A 15805-nucleotide genomic window follows, 5' to 3' on the forward strand; every position below is an offset into this window, starting at 1 on the left:
ACAGGGAAACCAGACAGGCTCCTTGTTACCCCCAAGCTGACTTCCCTCTCAGGGCTGCTCTCATCTTGGCCTCTTTCATCTTAGGTTTAATTAGCCAGGCTGCCCCACCCCACAGTCTCTTGGGCGGGAGTCATCACTCCCATTTTATAGATGGGGAAACTGAGGCACCTAGAGGGAAGTGGTTTGGGGCTGCCGCCTGTGAGTCAACTGTGGAGCCAGGGCCCAGAGGAGTTGGGACCGGGCTTTCCAGCTGGACCTGTCCCTGGGGGTGGCTCCCTGTCTCCATCCCCCTGGCATCCCTGGCACCGTGGGCACCCAAGACAGCCTCTTTTCCAGCTCTCTCTACCCAACCACTCCCTATCACCTCCCATCTGGAGGGCAGCAAGATGGGGTAGGGAGGGGCCTGCGAAGACTGGAGAAAGGAGAGAAACTAGTTGGCAGCACTAAGGTGGGGGCTCAGGTCTGTTTCATCTTCAAAGCCGGCTAATTAGAGCCAAAGGCGTTACTGTAGCTGGTGGGGCCTGAACGCCCGAAGTTCTGGGCCCTGGAAGCCAGCAGTCAGCGGGGCATCTGCAGTGTGGGTCAGGGGCCCAGGAGATGCTGCTTGATGAGCCCCAGGCGAGCCCCTTCAGTGCCGCCAAACAGCTCTGATCCAGCCCCTTGAAAATCAAGAGTGCTGAGTTCGTGCACTGCTTGCCCCCAGGTCTTCAGTGGCGAGGTCTCGGTTTCTGAGTCCGCGCTAGACAGGCCGTGAGCCCGGTGACCCGCCAGGCCCTGCCACTCTGCACGTCTGCATCCCGTTGTTTTCCGGCTTCATGGAAGCTTATGGCCTTGCCCTGCCAGCTTTACGCTGGCTCGGCTGCTGCCGCAATCCTTGCCGACGGTGGTGTGGCCTAAGGCAAAGGTCAGCGGCTTCCGCCCGCCGTGACCCCGGCGCCGGCTCCGCGCCCCCAAGCCGAGCGGGTGGGGGACCCGGCCGGCGTCGGAGAAGCGAAGCCAAGCCCTGAGGCGCCCGACCGACCGGTTCAGCCGGGACTGTGAGGAGCACTTCCTGCGGGCGCCCTGGGACCGCACCTTGCACCCCCCCCCCGCCCCAGCGGGCACCCTGGGAGTCCAAAGACTCGCACCCGACGCCCCCCGCAGGGTGTGGTGCGCCGAGACGCCGGCGGGGGGCGCGCCGGTTGCCATCCTCGCCGGCCCGGTGGGCGCCGTCCACCCGAAGGCCCTGGGATCGCCGCCCGCGCGTGGACCGGACCCCGGCATCCGAGAGCCCGGGCCCACCCAATTCCACCGCCTCTGCCCAGGCCTGCGGCGGTTTCGGGGAAGGGGGGCCTGCGCGCAGCGGGACAGTTACTCAGCCCCAGCGAAACCGGCGAGTCGGCACCTGCTGGCTGGGCGGGAGGGGAAGGCGGTGGCCCCGTTACGGCCCCGCCTACGCCGCCCACGCGCCGCGCGCCCCGCCCCGCCCCGCCGCGCGCCGCCGCCCGGAAGGAGCCGGCCGGCCCCAGTGCCCGCGGCGGCTGAGTCAGCTACGGTGAGAGCTGCCGGCCCGTTACCGCGGGCGCCGGGGGCCGGGGCGGCGCTGTGGTTTCGGTGCCGGCCGCGGGCGGGCGGCCTAATGAGCTCTCGGCACGCACCCCGCGCCGGCGGCCCTGCCCCGCGGGGACCCTCGGCTCCCCGCCCCGGCGTCACCCCCGAAACTTCTCGGTTTCATCCCGGGATCCAGGCGCGGGGTCTCCGCTGGCGTCTGCGCGTGGCAGAGGGCAGCTGGGATTTGCGAGGCGGCCCTGGGGTGGCCGTGCCCCTTTGGGGTGCAAGCAGGTGCCCGAGCGCCCTCTGGCGGCCGCGAGCCTGATCCTCCCTAGCTTCTTTGCAGGGACCTGCGTGCCGGACCATGGGACCCCTGAGCCGGGAAACCTGGGCGCAGCGCCTGGCCGCCTTCCGGGCCAGCCCGTCCGCCTTCATGGCAGGTCCCGAGGGTGAGGACCTGGGTCGTGACCTGCTGAGCGAACTGAGAAGTGACAAGCTGAGCGAACAGACCAAGGTAGGCCCTGCGTGCGCTCCCTGCGCTGACCCATCTGGTCACTTCAGCCCACCGCGCCCTGAACCTCATTTTCGTGATTCCCACCCAAATCCCCCATCTCCAGGTTTCTTTGCTGGCCCTGAGCCTGGAGTATCCAGCCCAGCTGTGGCCGGACGCCACTGCAGCGGAGGCAGCCGCCACCTCCCTGTTGGACACCCTGGTCCTTCTACCCCCACGGCCCTCGGCCCTGCGGCGGCCCCTGCTGCTGGCGGCCACCACGGCCCTGGTGGCAGGAGATGCGCTGGGCCCCACTTCGGAAGCCTCCCGCCGGCTCCTGCCCCTTCTTCTCGGCTTGGCCTCCGGCCGCGATCTGGGGCGAGGCTTTGGCCCCGCCTCGGAGCAGCGCCCCCTGCAGGCCACGGCGTGTGAGTGCCTGCGGGAGCTGGAGAGCTGCAAGCCTGGGCTGCTGGGGGGCTGCCTGGGGCTGCTGCGGGGTCTGCTGGGGCAGGAAGGCCCGGTTCAGCCGCTCAGCCTGCTGCTGGCGCTCGCTCTGCGCAACACCTTGGTGATACAGGCCAGGGCCAGGGCCAGGGCCGGCCTGCAGGGCCTGCTCATGGCTGGGGATACTCCCTCTGGGGGTGATCCCTGGAACTGGGCGCTAGCCGAGGAGGGGGATGCCCGCCTTCAACCGCAGGCACCCAGCTGGCCAGCAGCGGAGGAGGAGTGTGGCCTTGCAGTGCTGGAACCCACTCCTGAGGAGGCCCGGGAGCTGCGGGCTGCTGTGGCCCAGCTTCTGGACACTTCCTACCTGCTCACTCCTGTGGCTCAGGCCCAGCTTCTGTGGCTGCTGGGCTGGGCCCTGCGGGGTCTCCGGGGACAGACGCCGGTGCTCTTCAAGCCGCAGTTGGTGCGGCTGCTGGGCACAGCGCAGCTCACGCTGCTGCACGCTGTTCTGGCGCTTAAAGCAGCCTTTGGAGAAGCCCTGTTCACGGCCCAGGATGAGGCCTTGCTGCTCCGCCGGCTCACCGTGGCTGCCCAGCACCCGGCGCTGCCCCTGCCTGCCCACCTCTTCCACCTGCACTGCCTTCTGAGTTTCCCCGAGAACTGGCCCCTGGGCCCCACAGGTGAGGAGGCCGCGCCGCTGCTGCTGGGCCCCCGGCTATGCCGCGGCCTCCTGCCCAGTCTCCTGCACGACCCGATGGCCCTCCTGGCCCGCCTGCATCTGCTGTGCCTGCTCTGCGCGGAAGATGAAGAAAAGGAAGAGAAAGGCCAGGATTGGAGCCCCCGGCATTACCTGGAGGAGCTGCTGGCTGGCTTGCGGCAGAGGGCAGCCCTGGATGGGGGCCCCCGGGCCTCGGCCACCCTCTGCTTCCAGGCCTCCTACCTGGTTGTTCAGTGCCTAGCCACGCAGCCTACGGTGCTGACACCCTTGACCCACGGACTGGCCCGGCTGTACCGAGCCCGGCCGGTGCTGGCTCCGCATTTTGTGGACCTCTTGGATCGCGTGGGCCCGGAGCTGGGGGAGCCCCTGAGAGTGGCGTTGCGGCAGGAGGTGGTGTCCAGGCCGGGCAGAGATGAGGCCCTTCGTTGGCACCTGCAGATCCTGGCAGAAGTGGCAGACGGGAATGCTCAGAGTGCCACCCTCGGCTTCCTGGGAGCCGCAGCTGCGCACTGCACGGACTGGGGCCTCCAGCAGGCCCTGCTCCGGGTCTGCCGGGCCTTGCTGCGGGCGGGTGTTGGGGGTGGCCTGGCCGACTTGCTGCAGGCGCTGGCCAGGCAGTGGGAGGACCCTGACGGGCGGGACCATGCCCGCCTCTACTACATCCTCCTGGCCCACCTTGCGGGGCCCAAGCTGGGGGTGGCCCTGGGCCCCTCGCCTGCTGCACCCGCATTGGCCTCCTCCCTGGTGGCCGAGAACCAGGGCTTTGCTGCGGTGCTGATGGTGCAGGAGGCCCCAGCCCCGATCCGGCTGAGCGTGGGGCCCCACAGAGCGGCGGGCCCGGGCCCGGTGCTGCAGCTCCACGTGGAGGTGCTGGAGCCGGCGTACTCGCTGGAGCTGCGCTTCCGCGTGGAAGGACAAGTGTACGCACCCTTGGGGGCCGTCCACGTGCCCTGCCTGTGCCCCGGCCGCCCTTGCCGCCCTCTGCTCCTGCCTCTGCAGCCCCGACGCCCGGCCCCCACGAGGCTGGACGTGCGTGCCCTCTACACCACGCCCACCGGCCTCACGTGCCATGCCCACCTGCCACCGCTGCCCGTGAACTTCGCTGACCTTTTTCTGCCTTTCCCCCAGGCCCCCGAGGGGGACAAGCTGGGCTTCTTCGAGGAGCTCTGGGACTCCTGCCTGCCAAAGGGCGCCGAGAGTCGCCTCTGGTGCCCTCTTGGGCCACAGGGGCTGGAGGCCTTGGTGTCCCGCCATCTGGAGCCCTTCGTGGTGGTGGCCCAGCCCCCCACCAGCTACCACATAGCCATCCGTCTGCCCCCGGACTCGAGGCTGTTGCTGCGACTGGAGGCGGCCCAGGAGGACGGGGTGCCCGTGGCCCTGCGGACCGATGACTGGGCTGTGCTGCCCCTGGCTGGGGACTACCTCCGTGGGCTGTCAGCTGCTGTCTGAGCCTGGAGGCCAGGCCAGGTGGGAGCAGGACGACTGTGGCCCTTACAGGGTCTTGTCCAAGAAGGGCACTGAGGGCCAGGACCCAGTCCTGTGGGTCCTTTCTTTAAAATAACCTACATTTCACCAGTGACTTTACTGGTTTGTTTTCTTTTGAACCCCACTTGGGGGCACGCACACTGGGGCGGGGGCGAGAGGCTCCAGGAAAACCTCCAGACTAGGAACCCCCACCCCTACTGCAGGGTCCCAACGTATCTTTCTGCCCCGGTATGCTGGGCTTCTCCAGAATCCCTGCCCAGCAAGTAGGAGAAAAAGTATCCTTGTCTCTACTTCCCAGAGTGGGGCCGGCAGTGGCCCAGAGCCTTGTGGCAATTTAGAAACGAGGGAGCTGGATTTAGGCCTCCTCACCTGGGACTGGTCCTTTCTAATTCCAGAGCTTTGCCGGGTGCCTGCCCCAGGGAGCTCAGGCTAGCTAGCACAACGGACCGGACCGGAGGCCATTCGCAGAGAGGGCTTAGCAGCTCCTTTCCGGGAGGGGGGCTCCCCGTGCTGTGTCGATTGGAGCCAGCTCTAGGAAGGGCCTGTCAGTATATTTGGGGAGCTAAGACAGAAAGCCCATAACGTGGGCTAAAACTAAGCTGACTCTCCACTGCAACCCAACCTGTGGACCTAAGGATCTTCTAGCTAAGAAAAACTAGTCCCTTTGTTCTCCAAATACGCAAGACAACTTTGAGTTCAAGTGTATTGGCGCCGACCCTGCTGCCGGGCACCAAGCTGGTATTTTCCACCTACACTGCCTCGTTTCATCCTTGCAACAGCTCAGTGGGGCCCCACAGATGAGGAAATCTGTAGGCCAGAGGGGTTGAGTGATTTTCCTGTGGTCACCCAGCTGGTTAGTAATGGTGTTTCATCATCTTGGAGCAGGCTGCCATCACCGCACCGTGAGGACAGAGACCTGCACGGATCACAGGGCGGCGGAGTCCCCAGGCCTCTCTGCCCTGGGCCAGCCCCTGGGGTGGTGGTGGGGGGTTGTGGTCCATCAGCAGTGATCAGTCAGCAGTGCTGGGCAGAGGATGACCAGAGGCTTGGGCCTAACTGTTCTGCTCCGGAAGGGCCTCTCGTGTGGCCCCTGCCTCCTGCGCTTCCAGCCCACAGGTTCCTCATGGGCCATTCCTGCCCCTCCTAACTGTGGCGGGCTGGGAAAGGAAAGCAGGGCCCGGGATAAGCGGGCTGTCACAGGTCAGGTCGGGAGGTCTGTCCCAAGTTGGGGCCACGGCGGTAACTTGCTGAGTGATCTGGGCACGCCATTGCCAAATCAGGAAGGGTTTGGTTCCAGGAAAGAATCCAGGAAAGGGATTTAAGACACCCGGCTACTTCCAAAGTGGCTGGGAAGGCTAGAGAAGGGGGCCCCCAGGAGCTGCCTGTGGCACTGCTGAGTTCCAGGACCCCCTGCCCTGCCTGCAGTCCAGCTCCTCTGAGCACCCAGAAGCTGGGCCTCGATCCTGGAATGTGGGTGGGCTGCCAGAGCCCAGGTGCCTCTTGGCACCCACAAAGCCAGAGCGCTGGCCCTGCTACAGACAGGCCGAGCCTCCCGTAGCCGCTGAATGGCCTCCATCTTGTTTCCTCTGCCCACGTCATTTAGAGGACATCTGTTTCTCACACAGACCTCTAGCACAAGGGAGCCTGGGAAGTGTACTCGTTTTCTTTTTGACTTGAGATGCACTAAGTAGTGATAATCCTCAGCCTAAGATTAAGATCACTGGCCCATGGAAGGACTCACCAGCCATCCTTCTGTCCCATCTGTGCACCCATCCATGCATCCGTCCCATTTTGTCCACCCACTTCTCCAGTGCTGGGCACCAGATGACCTCCAGCTCCCCTGCCCCCACCACAGATATGCCACAGCGAGCATCACAATATGTCCCTTCAGGTGTCTATGTGGCAATTTCCCTGGGACACATGCTAGGAAGAGAATTGCTGAATCATAAGGCATGCGTGTGCTTAATTTGACTAAGAGGTGTCTGAGGAAAGTTTTCAGTTTCACATCCTCTCAGTACGCCTGGGAAGGTAGGGATGGACATGAGCCCATGGCATCCACCACAGTCCACCCCTTTGCACGCTCAGTCTCCACATACTTCTGCTCATACTTAAACTTCTTGAAGGTCATAGCAACAACGACATGCTCCCGCAACTACCCCTCTTCCAACCACGACTTCTTCCCAAAAGGGAAGACCCCAAGTTCCATCAGCCACTGGCCACCTGTCTGGACATTAGCAATGTTGCTGGTTCTCCACTTCTAGGTACATTAGTCCCCTTCCCCACCTCCCTGAACTTAGGCCTGGACATGAGACCAGCTTTGGCTAATGAAATGTAGAATGTCAGTTCTGGGGCAAAGCACTAACCACTAGCGCTCAGCCTCCCGGCCCTCTCTCCCCCCAGCATGGCAACTGTGGAAGTGTAGGTTGGTGTGGAGACGCTTGGTAGTTGAGTCATGATCCCATCTCGATACACTGTAACAGGTGCCCTGGGTTATGAAGACAATCATCAATAACACACTTTACATAAGACAAGGGAAAGATACTGGCTAAGCTAGATTTTACTTGCAAGGAAGAAAGTGTTGTGTAATGAGTTACAAGGCCATCATTAGGGCTTCCAGCGTTAGCAAACAAAAATACTGTACAGGGTGCCCAGTTAACTTCAAAGAAACAACAAATAATTTTTTTAGGACATATTGATACTAAAACAAGCAAAAGTTGTTTCTCTGAAATTCAGGTATAACTGAGCATCCTGTATTTGATCTCTCAACCCCCTAGATTGGCATTTATAACTTATTTCTTCTATGATCCATTGCATGGGCTGTTTGTTTGTTTGTCTTCAAGGATCTTTACCTAGTGAGGTGACCTTCTTCCTCAAGAGGTCTAAGTCCTTGGTAAGTCTGCCTGTACTGGGTGTCTTTAGTTTTTTTAGTGAAGGTGATCACTGGGCCTGGCAGTCCTGGTGAGTCCTGGGGACTCCCCCCTCCATTGTATGGCAGCAACAATTTCTTCCTTGATCATCAGGATCAATCATCCTTTTATTTTTTATTATTAAAAAAAACCATTTATTTTGAAAGAAAGAGAGAGAGAGAGAGAGCCCGAGCAAGGGCAGGGAAGAGAGAGAGAGAGAGAGAGAGAGAGAGAGAATCCCAAGCGGGCTCCACACTGTCAGCACAGAGCCCGATGCGGGGCTCGAACTCATGACCCATGAGATCACGACCTGATCCAAAACCAAGAGCTGGACACTTAACCGACCGAGCCACCCAGGCACCCCTCAGCCATCCTTTTAGAGCTGTTGGTACCCAGGCATGAAGAGGGCAAAAAGACAAGGTAGCAGTCTTCCCTTCCAGTTCAAAAGAACCACTAGCATTCTCTTGGGTACTAAGGACTCTAAACTGGCAAGGGCCAAAGCTGGAGGGATGAGAAGCGAATTATTTTGAGAGAGAGACTTCCGGGTAGCTAAAGACAATGACAGTAGCAGCCTAGTTCCCATCTCCGCCCCCCCCCCCAAAAAAACAATATGGAACGAAGAGAAGAGAAAGATATAATTACGCAAAACCAAGCCCCAGTAGAGCCTGAAGGTCGAATGCTCAGACTTAAAAGCACCTGTAAGTAAAAACAAAAAACAGTGACAGCACACCATCTCCGGTGTCCCTGTCCCACCCTCACCCTGCCCACACGGGCTCTGAGCAGACCGGCTGAGAAAAGCTAGAAGCAGGAGCTGGTGGTGGCCCACACTTGATGGAAGACCTCACAGAAACACTGCGTCCACCTGACGTCTGAAAAATGTGAAACCCTGTCTGGAGTAGGTCAGAGGTTTGACGCGAAGGGAGGGATTTCAAAGTACACAGTGATGTAACCGGCCCGTCTCTGAAAACCACAGATTCCTGGAGAGCAAAGGGCCACAAGGAAGGGAGAGGTACCCTTTGGCTGTCAAAGGGGAAGAAAACGGAGAGATTTCATGGTTCTGCAAGACGAAAGAACAAAACCAAAGGACCCCCTGTCCAAACAAATCCACGAAAGCATCTGGACTTTGCCATGTTGGCAAAAGAAGGAGCATTCGATTAGGGAGAAAACACCCAACAGCACAGAAATGAGCAAGAAAAGATGAACGGGTTCTTACAGAGTCACTGCAAAATATCGCAAAATGAATTTCATCACCTGTCAAACCAAGAACAATTTACATCCACCCCTGAAGAAACAGCCACAGAGCAGCACTCTAACCAGAACGAAATACACCCCAAACAAGTGTTAGAAGAGATGCAAAGCCACCTAGAATGAGAAAAAAAAATTGTTTTTTTATGTTTATTTATTTATTTTAAGAGAGAAAGAGGTCGAGGAAGGGGCAGAGAGAGAGGGAGAGACAGAATCCCAAGCAGGCCCTGAACTGCCAGCTCGGAGCCCCACTCGGGGCTGGAACTCACCAACCATGAGATCATAGCCTGAGTAGAAACCAAGAGTCAGATGCTTAACTCACTGAGCTACCCGGGAGCCCCTAGAAGGAGGAATTTTAAACAGAATGGAAATAGATAACACCCAGGAAAAGAACGAAGAAGGTTGGTAGAACTCAGGAGAGAAATGGAAGAAACGCACAAAACTATCTAGAAATAAAGATTACGTTATAAGATGCCCAAGGGAGGATCGACTCACACATACAATAAGGGTCATTGAAGAAAGACAGAAGAACAATCAAGAGAATGAAAACGTGATAAAGAAGTAGAAGAAGGAAATAATGGTAACAGAAGATTGTCAAAGAAGGAATCCCATTGGTATTATCGGAGTCCCTGAAGAAAAACCAAACAATGAACCAGAGCTGATACTTAACACTATAAGAAAAGAGCAAAAAACCTGTACATTGAAAGGGCCCACTGGGAACCTTGGAAAACTAACCCAGAACAATCAGCGTTGAGACATATCCTCATAAAACTATTAGCTTTCAAGATATTTTTATACTTTTAGATTTTATTTATTTTTAAGTAGGCTTCTACTGGGTAGAAGGTAAGCTACTAACTTCTGTCAGCATGAACTCATGATCCTGAGATCAAGAGTCAGATGCTTAACTGACTGAGCCACCCTGGTGCCCCTGAAAATACTCTTTATAAAGAATTCTTGGGGCGCCTGGGTGGCTCAGTCGGTTGAGCGTCCGACTTGGACTCAGGTCATGATCTCCTGGTCTGTAATTTCAAGCCCCGCGTCGGGCTCTGTGCTGACAGCTCGGAGCCTGGAGCCTGCTTGGGATTCTGTGTCTCCCTCTCTCCTTGCCCCTCCCCCGCTCATGCTCTGTCTCTCTCTGTCAAAAATAAATAAACATTTAAAAAAATTAAAAAAAAAAAGAATTCTTGGGGGCGTCCAACTCTTGATTTCGGTTCAGGTCATGATCTCACGGCTCGAGAGTTCAAGCCCCACATCAGGCTCCATGCTGACTGTGCAGAGCCTGCTTAGGATTTTCTCTCTCCCTCTCTCTCCCTGCCCTTCCCCCCACCCCCCAAAAAAATCTTAAACAAAAAAAAAGAATTCTTAAGATCTTCAGGAAGAAAGATCAAATAACTTACAAAGACAAAAGAATCAGAATGGCATCAGATTTTTAAAAGCCAAAATACAGGGGCGCCTGGTGACTCAGTCGGGTAAGCATCCAACTCTTGATTTGGGTCCAGGTTATGTATGATCTCACGGTTTGTGAGATTGAGCCTCAAGTCAGGCTCTGTGCTGACAGAGTGGAGCTTGCTTGGGACTCTCTCTCTCCCTCTTTCTGCCCCTCACCCCTCTCAAAATAAATAAATAGACTTAAAAAAAAATAAAAGCCAATAAACAAAGCGATACAATAATGGAACAGCTTTTTTTTTTTTAACGTTTATTTATTTTTGAGACAGAGAGAGAAAGAGCATGAAACGGGGGAGGGTCAGAGAGAGGGAGACACAGAATCTGAAACAGGCTCCAGGCTCTGAGCTGTCAGCACAGAGCCCGATGCGGGGCTCGAACTCACGGACCGCGAGATCATGACCTGAGCCGAAGTCAGCCGCTTAACCGACTGAGCCACCCAGGCGCCCCTAGCATTTTTTTTTTTTTAACCTTCTATTTTTTAAAGCATGAACCAAGGATTTTATATTCAAACAAGTTGTCCTTCAAGTATCAAGGCCATAGGAAACAGTTTTCTGTTTTTCAGCAACTACTTCGGGAAGTCTGCACCCGTGAGCCAATCTGGTAGAGAATGCACTTTACCCACCCTAGAGATGATGCAAATATATATACGTATGACTTAAGGCTAAAACAGAGGTGGCATGGGGAAAAAAGTAAACATGTTACATATTGTGATAACTAGTGTAATTCAAAGCGTGGGAGAAGAAGGGAGAGGGAGAAAGGAAAATAGGATGAAACTCACTGATGGCTGTATAGGTGCCTCTCCGCTCCAAATTCACTCTTAATGGACTGCTCTGTGAAAATACGCTGGGGCCATTTAAATCCGGGTCTTTGCCGGCTGGCTCACTCTTAAGCTTGCCAGCAGAGGGCGCAGAGGAGCCAGGGCAGAAGGAAGCTTTCTTTCCACCTTCTGAAGGGGGTCCCACTAGACCGTCTCGTGAAGCTTCTCCAGGACCCGTGGCTCCTCGGGCATCAAGCATCCAGGGCACCCATGGCTCTGCCGGCACCAGCCTCCTCTAGCTCCCGACAGCCAGCCGTTAGCAGCTTCCCAGTACCTCCCCTTGGACTGTTTCGGCACAAAGTATCTCCACTGAGACACCTGCCCATCGACAGCTTTCCGTGGCACCCTACAGAATGGTTTTCCAGCAAGTTCCACCTGCACCACAGTTGACTTCGCTAACACCCTGTGAGCCACAGTCATGCTCTGTCCAACCAGATCTGGATCTCAGACCTATGCGTGGGAACAGAGGTATCTCCTGGGCACAGCCTTGCTGTAAATGGGGGGTGGGAGGGCTGCTCCTTTTATCTGCTATTTCTTTCTTTTTTTTTTTAATGTTTATTTATTTTAGAGCTAAAGAGTGCCAGCGGGGGAAGGGCAGAGAGAGGAGGGGACAGAGGATCCGAAGCAGGCTCTACGCTGTCAGCACAGAGCCGGCTGCAGGGCTCGAACTCGCGTACTATGAGATCCTGACCTGAGCCGAAGTTGGACGCTTAACTGACTGAGACACCCAGGCACCCCAACATCTGCTATTTCTATATTCATTGGAGTTATTATTGGCCAATGCCTTGGTACTTCGGTCCCTTGTTATAATTAATAATTCTTTATATCAAACTCCCCCTGTTCAAATTACTGTGTGATTTCTCTCCAGATTGGACTTTGACTGAAAGAACAGACAATAAGTAGGAGTTAAAGGTACCAGTAAAAATGGATAAGCCAGACAGAGTTTTGAAATTGAGGTGTTTTTTTTTTTAAGGTATAAATACAATGGTAAACACTAGAACAAAAATATAAGCCTTCCTAAATACCAATTTATCTTATAAATTAAAGATAAAAAAAATACAACTCAAATATCAAATAGAACAAATAAGCATAATTATAAAATATTATGACAAAGAGTTATTACCAAACACACCAATTATATTGATAAGTGTAAATGTAAGGTTTAACTCACCTATTTTCTTCTTTAATTTTTAATGTGGCTGAAATAGCAAGACCCAACGATGTTATCTACAAGAAAAGCACCTCGAGCAACATGATTCAGAGAAACTAAAGATAAGGGACAAAGGTATACCAGGCAAATGGAAACAAAAAATCAGAGGTAATGCTCTTGATCTAAAACAAAGTAGGATTCAAGCTGCAAAGCATTAAACCTGACAAAAAGGGCAATTTTAAATATTAAAAGCCACAATTTACAACCACGCTGTGACATTTGTCACGGTATTTATGCGCCACATAGCATAACAAACTTTTTTCTTTTAGTAACCTCTACACCCAATGTGGGGCTTGAACTCCTGACGCCGAGATCAAGAGTCCCAGGCTCTTCCAACTGAGCCAGCCAGGTGCTCCAGTAAACACTTTCGAGATACAAAAACTACAGGTGATGCAAATAAATATAGATAGAAATACACTAATTACAGGAGATTTTAATATATCACACTCAAAATAAGACAGAGGAAAAAGAGGACCAAAAATAAGGAATGACACTGAAGACAAAAACAACGTAATCAATATAGTAGATCTCAAGAATGCCTATTGAACTCTATACACTAGCAAGGAACAATCCAAGAAGGAAATTAAGGGGACACGTGGATGGCTCTATAGGTTAAGCGTCCAACTTCAGCTCAGGCCATGATCTCATGGTTCGTGAGTCTGAGCTCCACATCGGGCTCTGTGATGACAGCTCAGAGCCCGGAGCCTGCTTCAGATTCCGCGTCTCCCTCTCTCTCTGCCCCTCGCCTGCTCACCCTCTGTCTCTTTCTCAAAAATATATAAACACTAAAAAAAATTTTCATCAAAAAGGAAATTAAGAAAAAATTCCACTTATAATAGCACCAAAAAGAATAAAATACTTCAGAATAAATTCGATCAAGGAAATGCAGGCGTTATACACTAAAAACTACAAAATATTTCTGAAAGAAATTAAACAAGACACAAATAATGGGAAGGCATCTATGCTTATGGATTGAAAGGCTGAATATTGTTAAGATGGCGATACTCCCGCCAAATGATCCACAGCTTTGGTGCGGTCCTTATATCACAATCTGAATGGCTTTTGCAGAAACAGAAAAGCTGATCCTAAAATTCATATGTAACTTCAAAGGCAAAAAATAACTGACAATGGATCAAGGACCTAAATGTAGGAGCTAAAGCTATGAAACAGAAGGAAAGATAAGGGTAAATTTTCATGACCTTAGACTTGGCAATGGTTTCTTAGATATGACACCAAAAAGCATAAGCAGCAACATAGACAAACTGGACTTCATCAAAAATTCTAAGGGGCGCCTGGGTGACCCAGTCAGTTAAGCGTCTGACTTCAGCTCAGGTCATGATCTCATGGTTTGTGAGTTCGAGCCCGTGTCGGGCTCTGTGCTGACAGCTCGGAGCCTGGAGCCTGCTTCGGATTCTCTGTCTCCCTCTCTCTCTGCCCCTCCCCCACTCATGCTCTCTCTCAAAAATAAATAAACTTAAAAAAAAAATCTAAACTTTCTGCATCGAGGGACACTCTCAGGAAAGTGAGAAGACAACCCAAAGAATGGGTTGCAAGTCATATATCTGAAATATTGAAAATTGCAAATATTTGCAAGTCATATATCTGAAAGGGTATAGTATCCAGACGTATCAAGAACAATTACAATTCAACAACAAAGAGACACACAACCCAATCAAAAAATGTGCAAAGGGTTAGAATAGATATTTCCCTTAAGGACATATGTAAGTGGCCGAGAAGCACATGAAAAGATGCTCAGCCTAATAAGTCATCAGGGAAATACAAGTCCAGTTCAAAGCACTGAGAGAGAACTTGTGAAGATACAGTGAGAAGGCGACCATCCACAAGCCAGGAAAAGAAGGGTCACCAGAAACCAACCTTGATGGCACCTTGATCTTGGATTGCTAGCTTCCAGAGCTGTGAGAAAATGGATTTCTGTTGTGTAATCCACAAGTCTGTGGTCTTTGGTGACGGCAGCTCTAGCTAATACCCACTCGAGTACACACGCAAGAGAGATGAAAACATATGTTAACACGAAACGGGCACGTGAATGTTCATCATAGCATTGTTCATAATGGCCAAGAAGCAGGAACGACCCAACGGCCATCGCTAAATAAATGGATAAACCAAATAGGGTATATCTGTACAGTGAAATATTAGTCAGCCGTAAAAAGAAACGGAGTCTTGACACGTGCTACAACACGGATGAACCTCGAACACGTGACGCTAAGTGAGAGAAGCCAGAACCAAAAAGCCACGTACTGTGTGAGATCGTTGTTATGAAATTTCCAGAATAGGCAAATCCCCAAAGACGGAAAGCAAATTAATGGTTGCCAGAGACTGGAGGAAGTAGCCAACAAGAAGTGTCTGCAAATGGAAATAGCATCTCCCTTTGGCGGGATGGAAATACTCTGGAGTCTGATCATTGTGGTGGTTTCGTAACGGTGGGAATGTACTAAAATGACTAAATTTTATACTTTAAAGGGGTGAATTTTGCGGTATGTGAGCTAAGTGTCAATAAGACATTTTTTTAAATTTTTTTTTTAACATTTATTTATTTTTGAGACAGAGAGAGACAGAGCATGAACGGGGGAGGGGCAGAGAGAGAGGGAGACACAGAATCGGAAGCAGGCTCCAGGCTCTGGGCCATCAGCCCAGAGCCCGACGCGGGGCTCGAACTCACGGACCGCGAGATCGTGACCTGAGCTGAAGTCCGATGCTCAACCGACTGAGCCACCCAGGCGCCCCAATAAGACATTTTTTAATGACGGTAACTTGTTCAATGTATGAAGGCAGTGAATTTGAAGGAGCTCTCAATGGCCAAATCTGGAATGAGTTAAGTAAGCCAGTAAATCATGATAATAAGGGATTCAAACCTATAGAATGAGTAAATCTCCATGAGCCCATGTTAATATAAGTAAATAATTGAAGAAACACGTGAGGGGGAAGGGACAGCTCTAGAATTCCAATTAATAAATGTAGAAGGAATGTCAGAAACAGGAAATCACCACTGGGCACACTGGGAGTAGTAATAGTTTCAGGTAATCGGCAGTGAGTTCTTTTTTTTTTTTTTTTTAATGTTTATTTTTGAGAGAGAGGAGGGTGAGGAGGGGTGGAGAGAAAAGGAGCGAGAGGATCCGAAGTAGGCTCTGTCTTTGCTGACAGCAGAGAGCTCGAGGTGGGGCTGGAACTCACCGACCAGCCTGGAGATCATGACACGATCACGAGCCATCACGAGCCGACATGAGCTGACATGAGCTGAAGGCCGACGCTCAACCAACTGAGCCACCCAGGCGCCCCATCCGTCAGTTCTTAAATGGTGGGAGAAGCATGAGGAGGGACAGAGTATTTGCATAGCCTCAAAATAGCTCCCTATAAGACCCTTATGAAATATAAAATAAAACACAGTGACTCTAAAGGGCAGAACCGTGAGAGACACCACCGTCCCCAAGTGATTGGAGTGAACACAGCAGTAATAAGCGCACCTGGGGCACCTGGCTGGCTCGGTCGGTGG

At 53.2% G+C, this 15805-nt stretch overlaps 1 protein-coding gene across 1 annotated transcript; it reads left to right on the forward strand.

The window, feature by feature from the left end:
• Positions 1-1427: 1427 nt before the first annotated feature.
• AP5B1 (adaptor related protein complex 5 subunit beta 1) lies at positions 1428-4657 on the forward strand. The gene is made up of 3 exons (XM_027045255.2): positions 1428-1534; positions 1877-2044; positions 2148-4657. Exons 2-3 carry the CDS (start codon positions 1895-1897, stop codon positions 4632-4634), a joined length of 2637 nt encoding a protein of 878 aa, XP_026901056.1. The 5' UTR covers positions 1428-1534; positions 1877-1894; the 3' UTR covers positions 4635-4657.
• The last annotated feature ends 11148 nt before the right edge of the window (positions 4658-15805 follow it).

This window comes from Acinonyx jubatus, chromosome D1 (genome assembly GCF_027475565.1).
Source record: "Acinonyx jubatus isolate Ajub_Pintada_27869175 chromosome D1, VMU_Ajub_asm_v1.0, whole genome shotgun sequence".
Taxonomy (NCBI): domain Eukaryota; kingdom Metazoa; phylum Chordata; class Mammalia; order Carnivora; family Felidae; genus Acinonyx; species Acinonyx jubatus.

Coding starts and splice junctions, on each gene's coding strand:
- AP5B1 (XM_027045255.2), top strand. CDS start 1,895: ATGGGACCCCTGAGCCGGGAAACCTGGGCGCAGCGCCTGGCCGCCTTC. Junction 2,045..2,147: donor AGCTGAGCGAACAGACCAAG/GTAGGCCCTGCG, acceptor CCCCATCTCCAG/GTTTCTTTGCTGGCCCTGAG.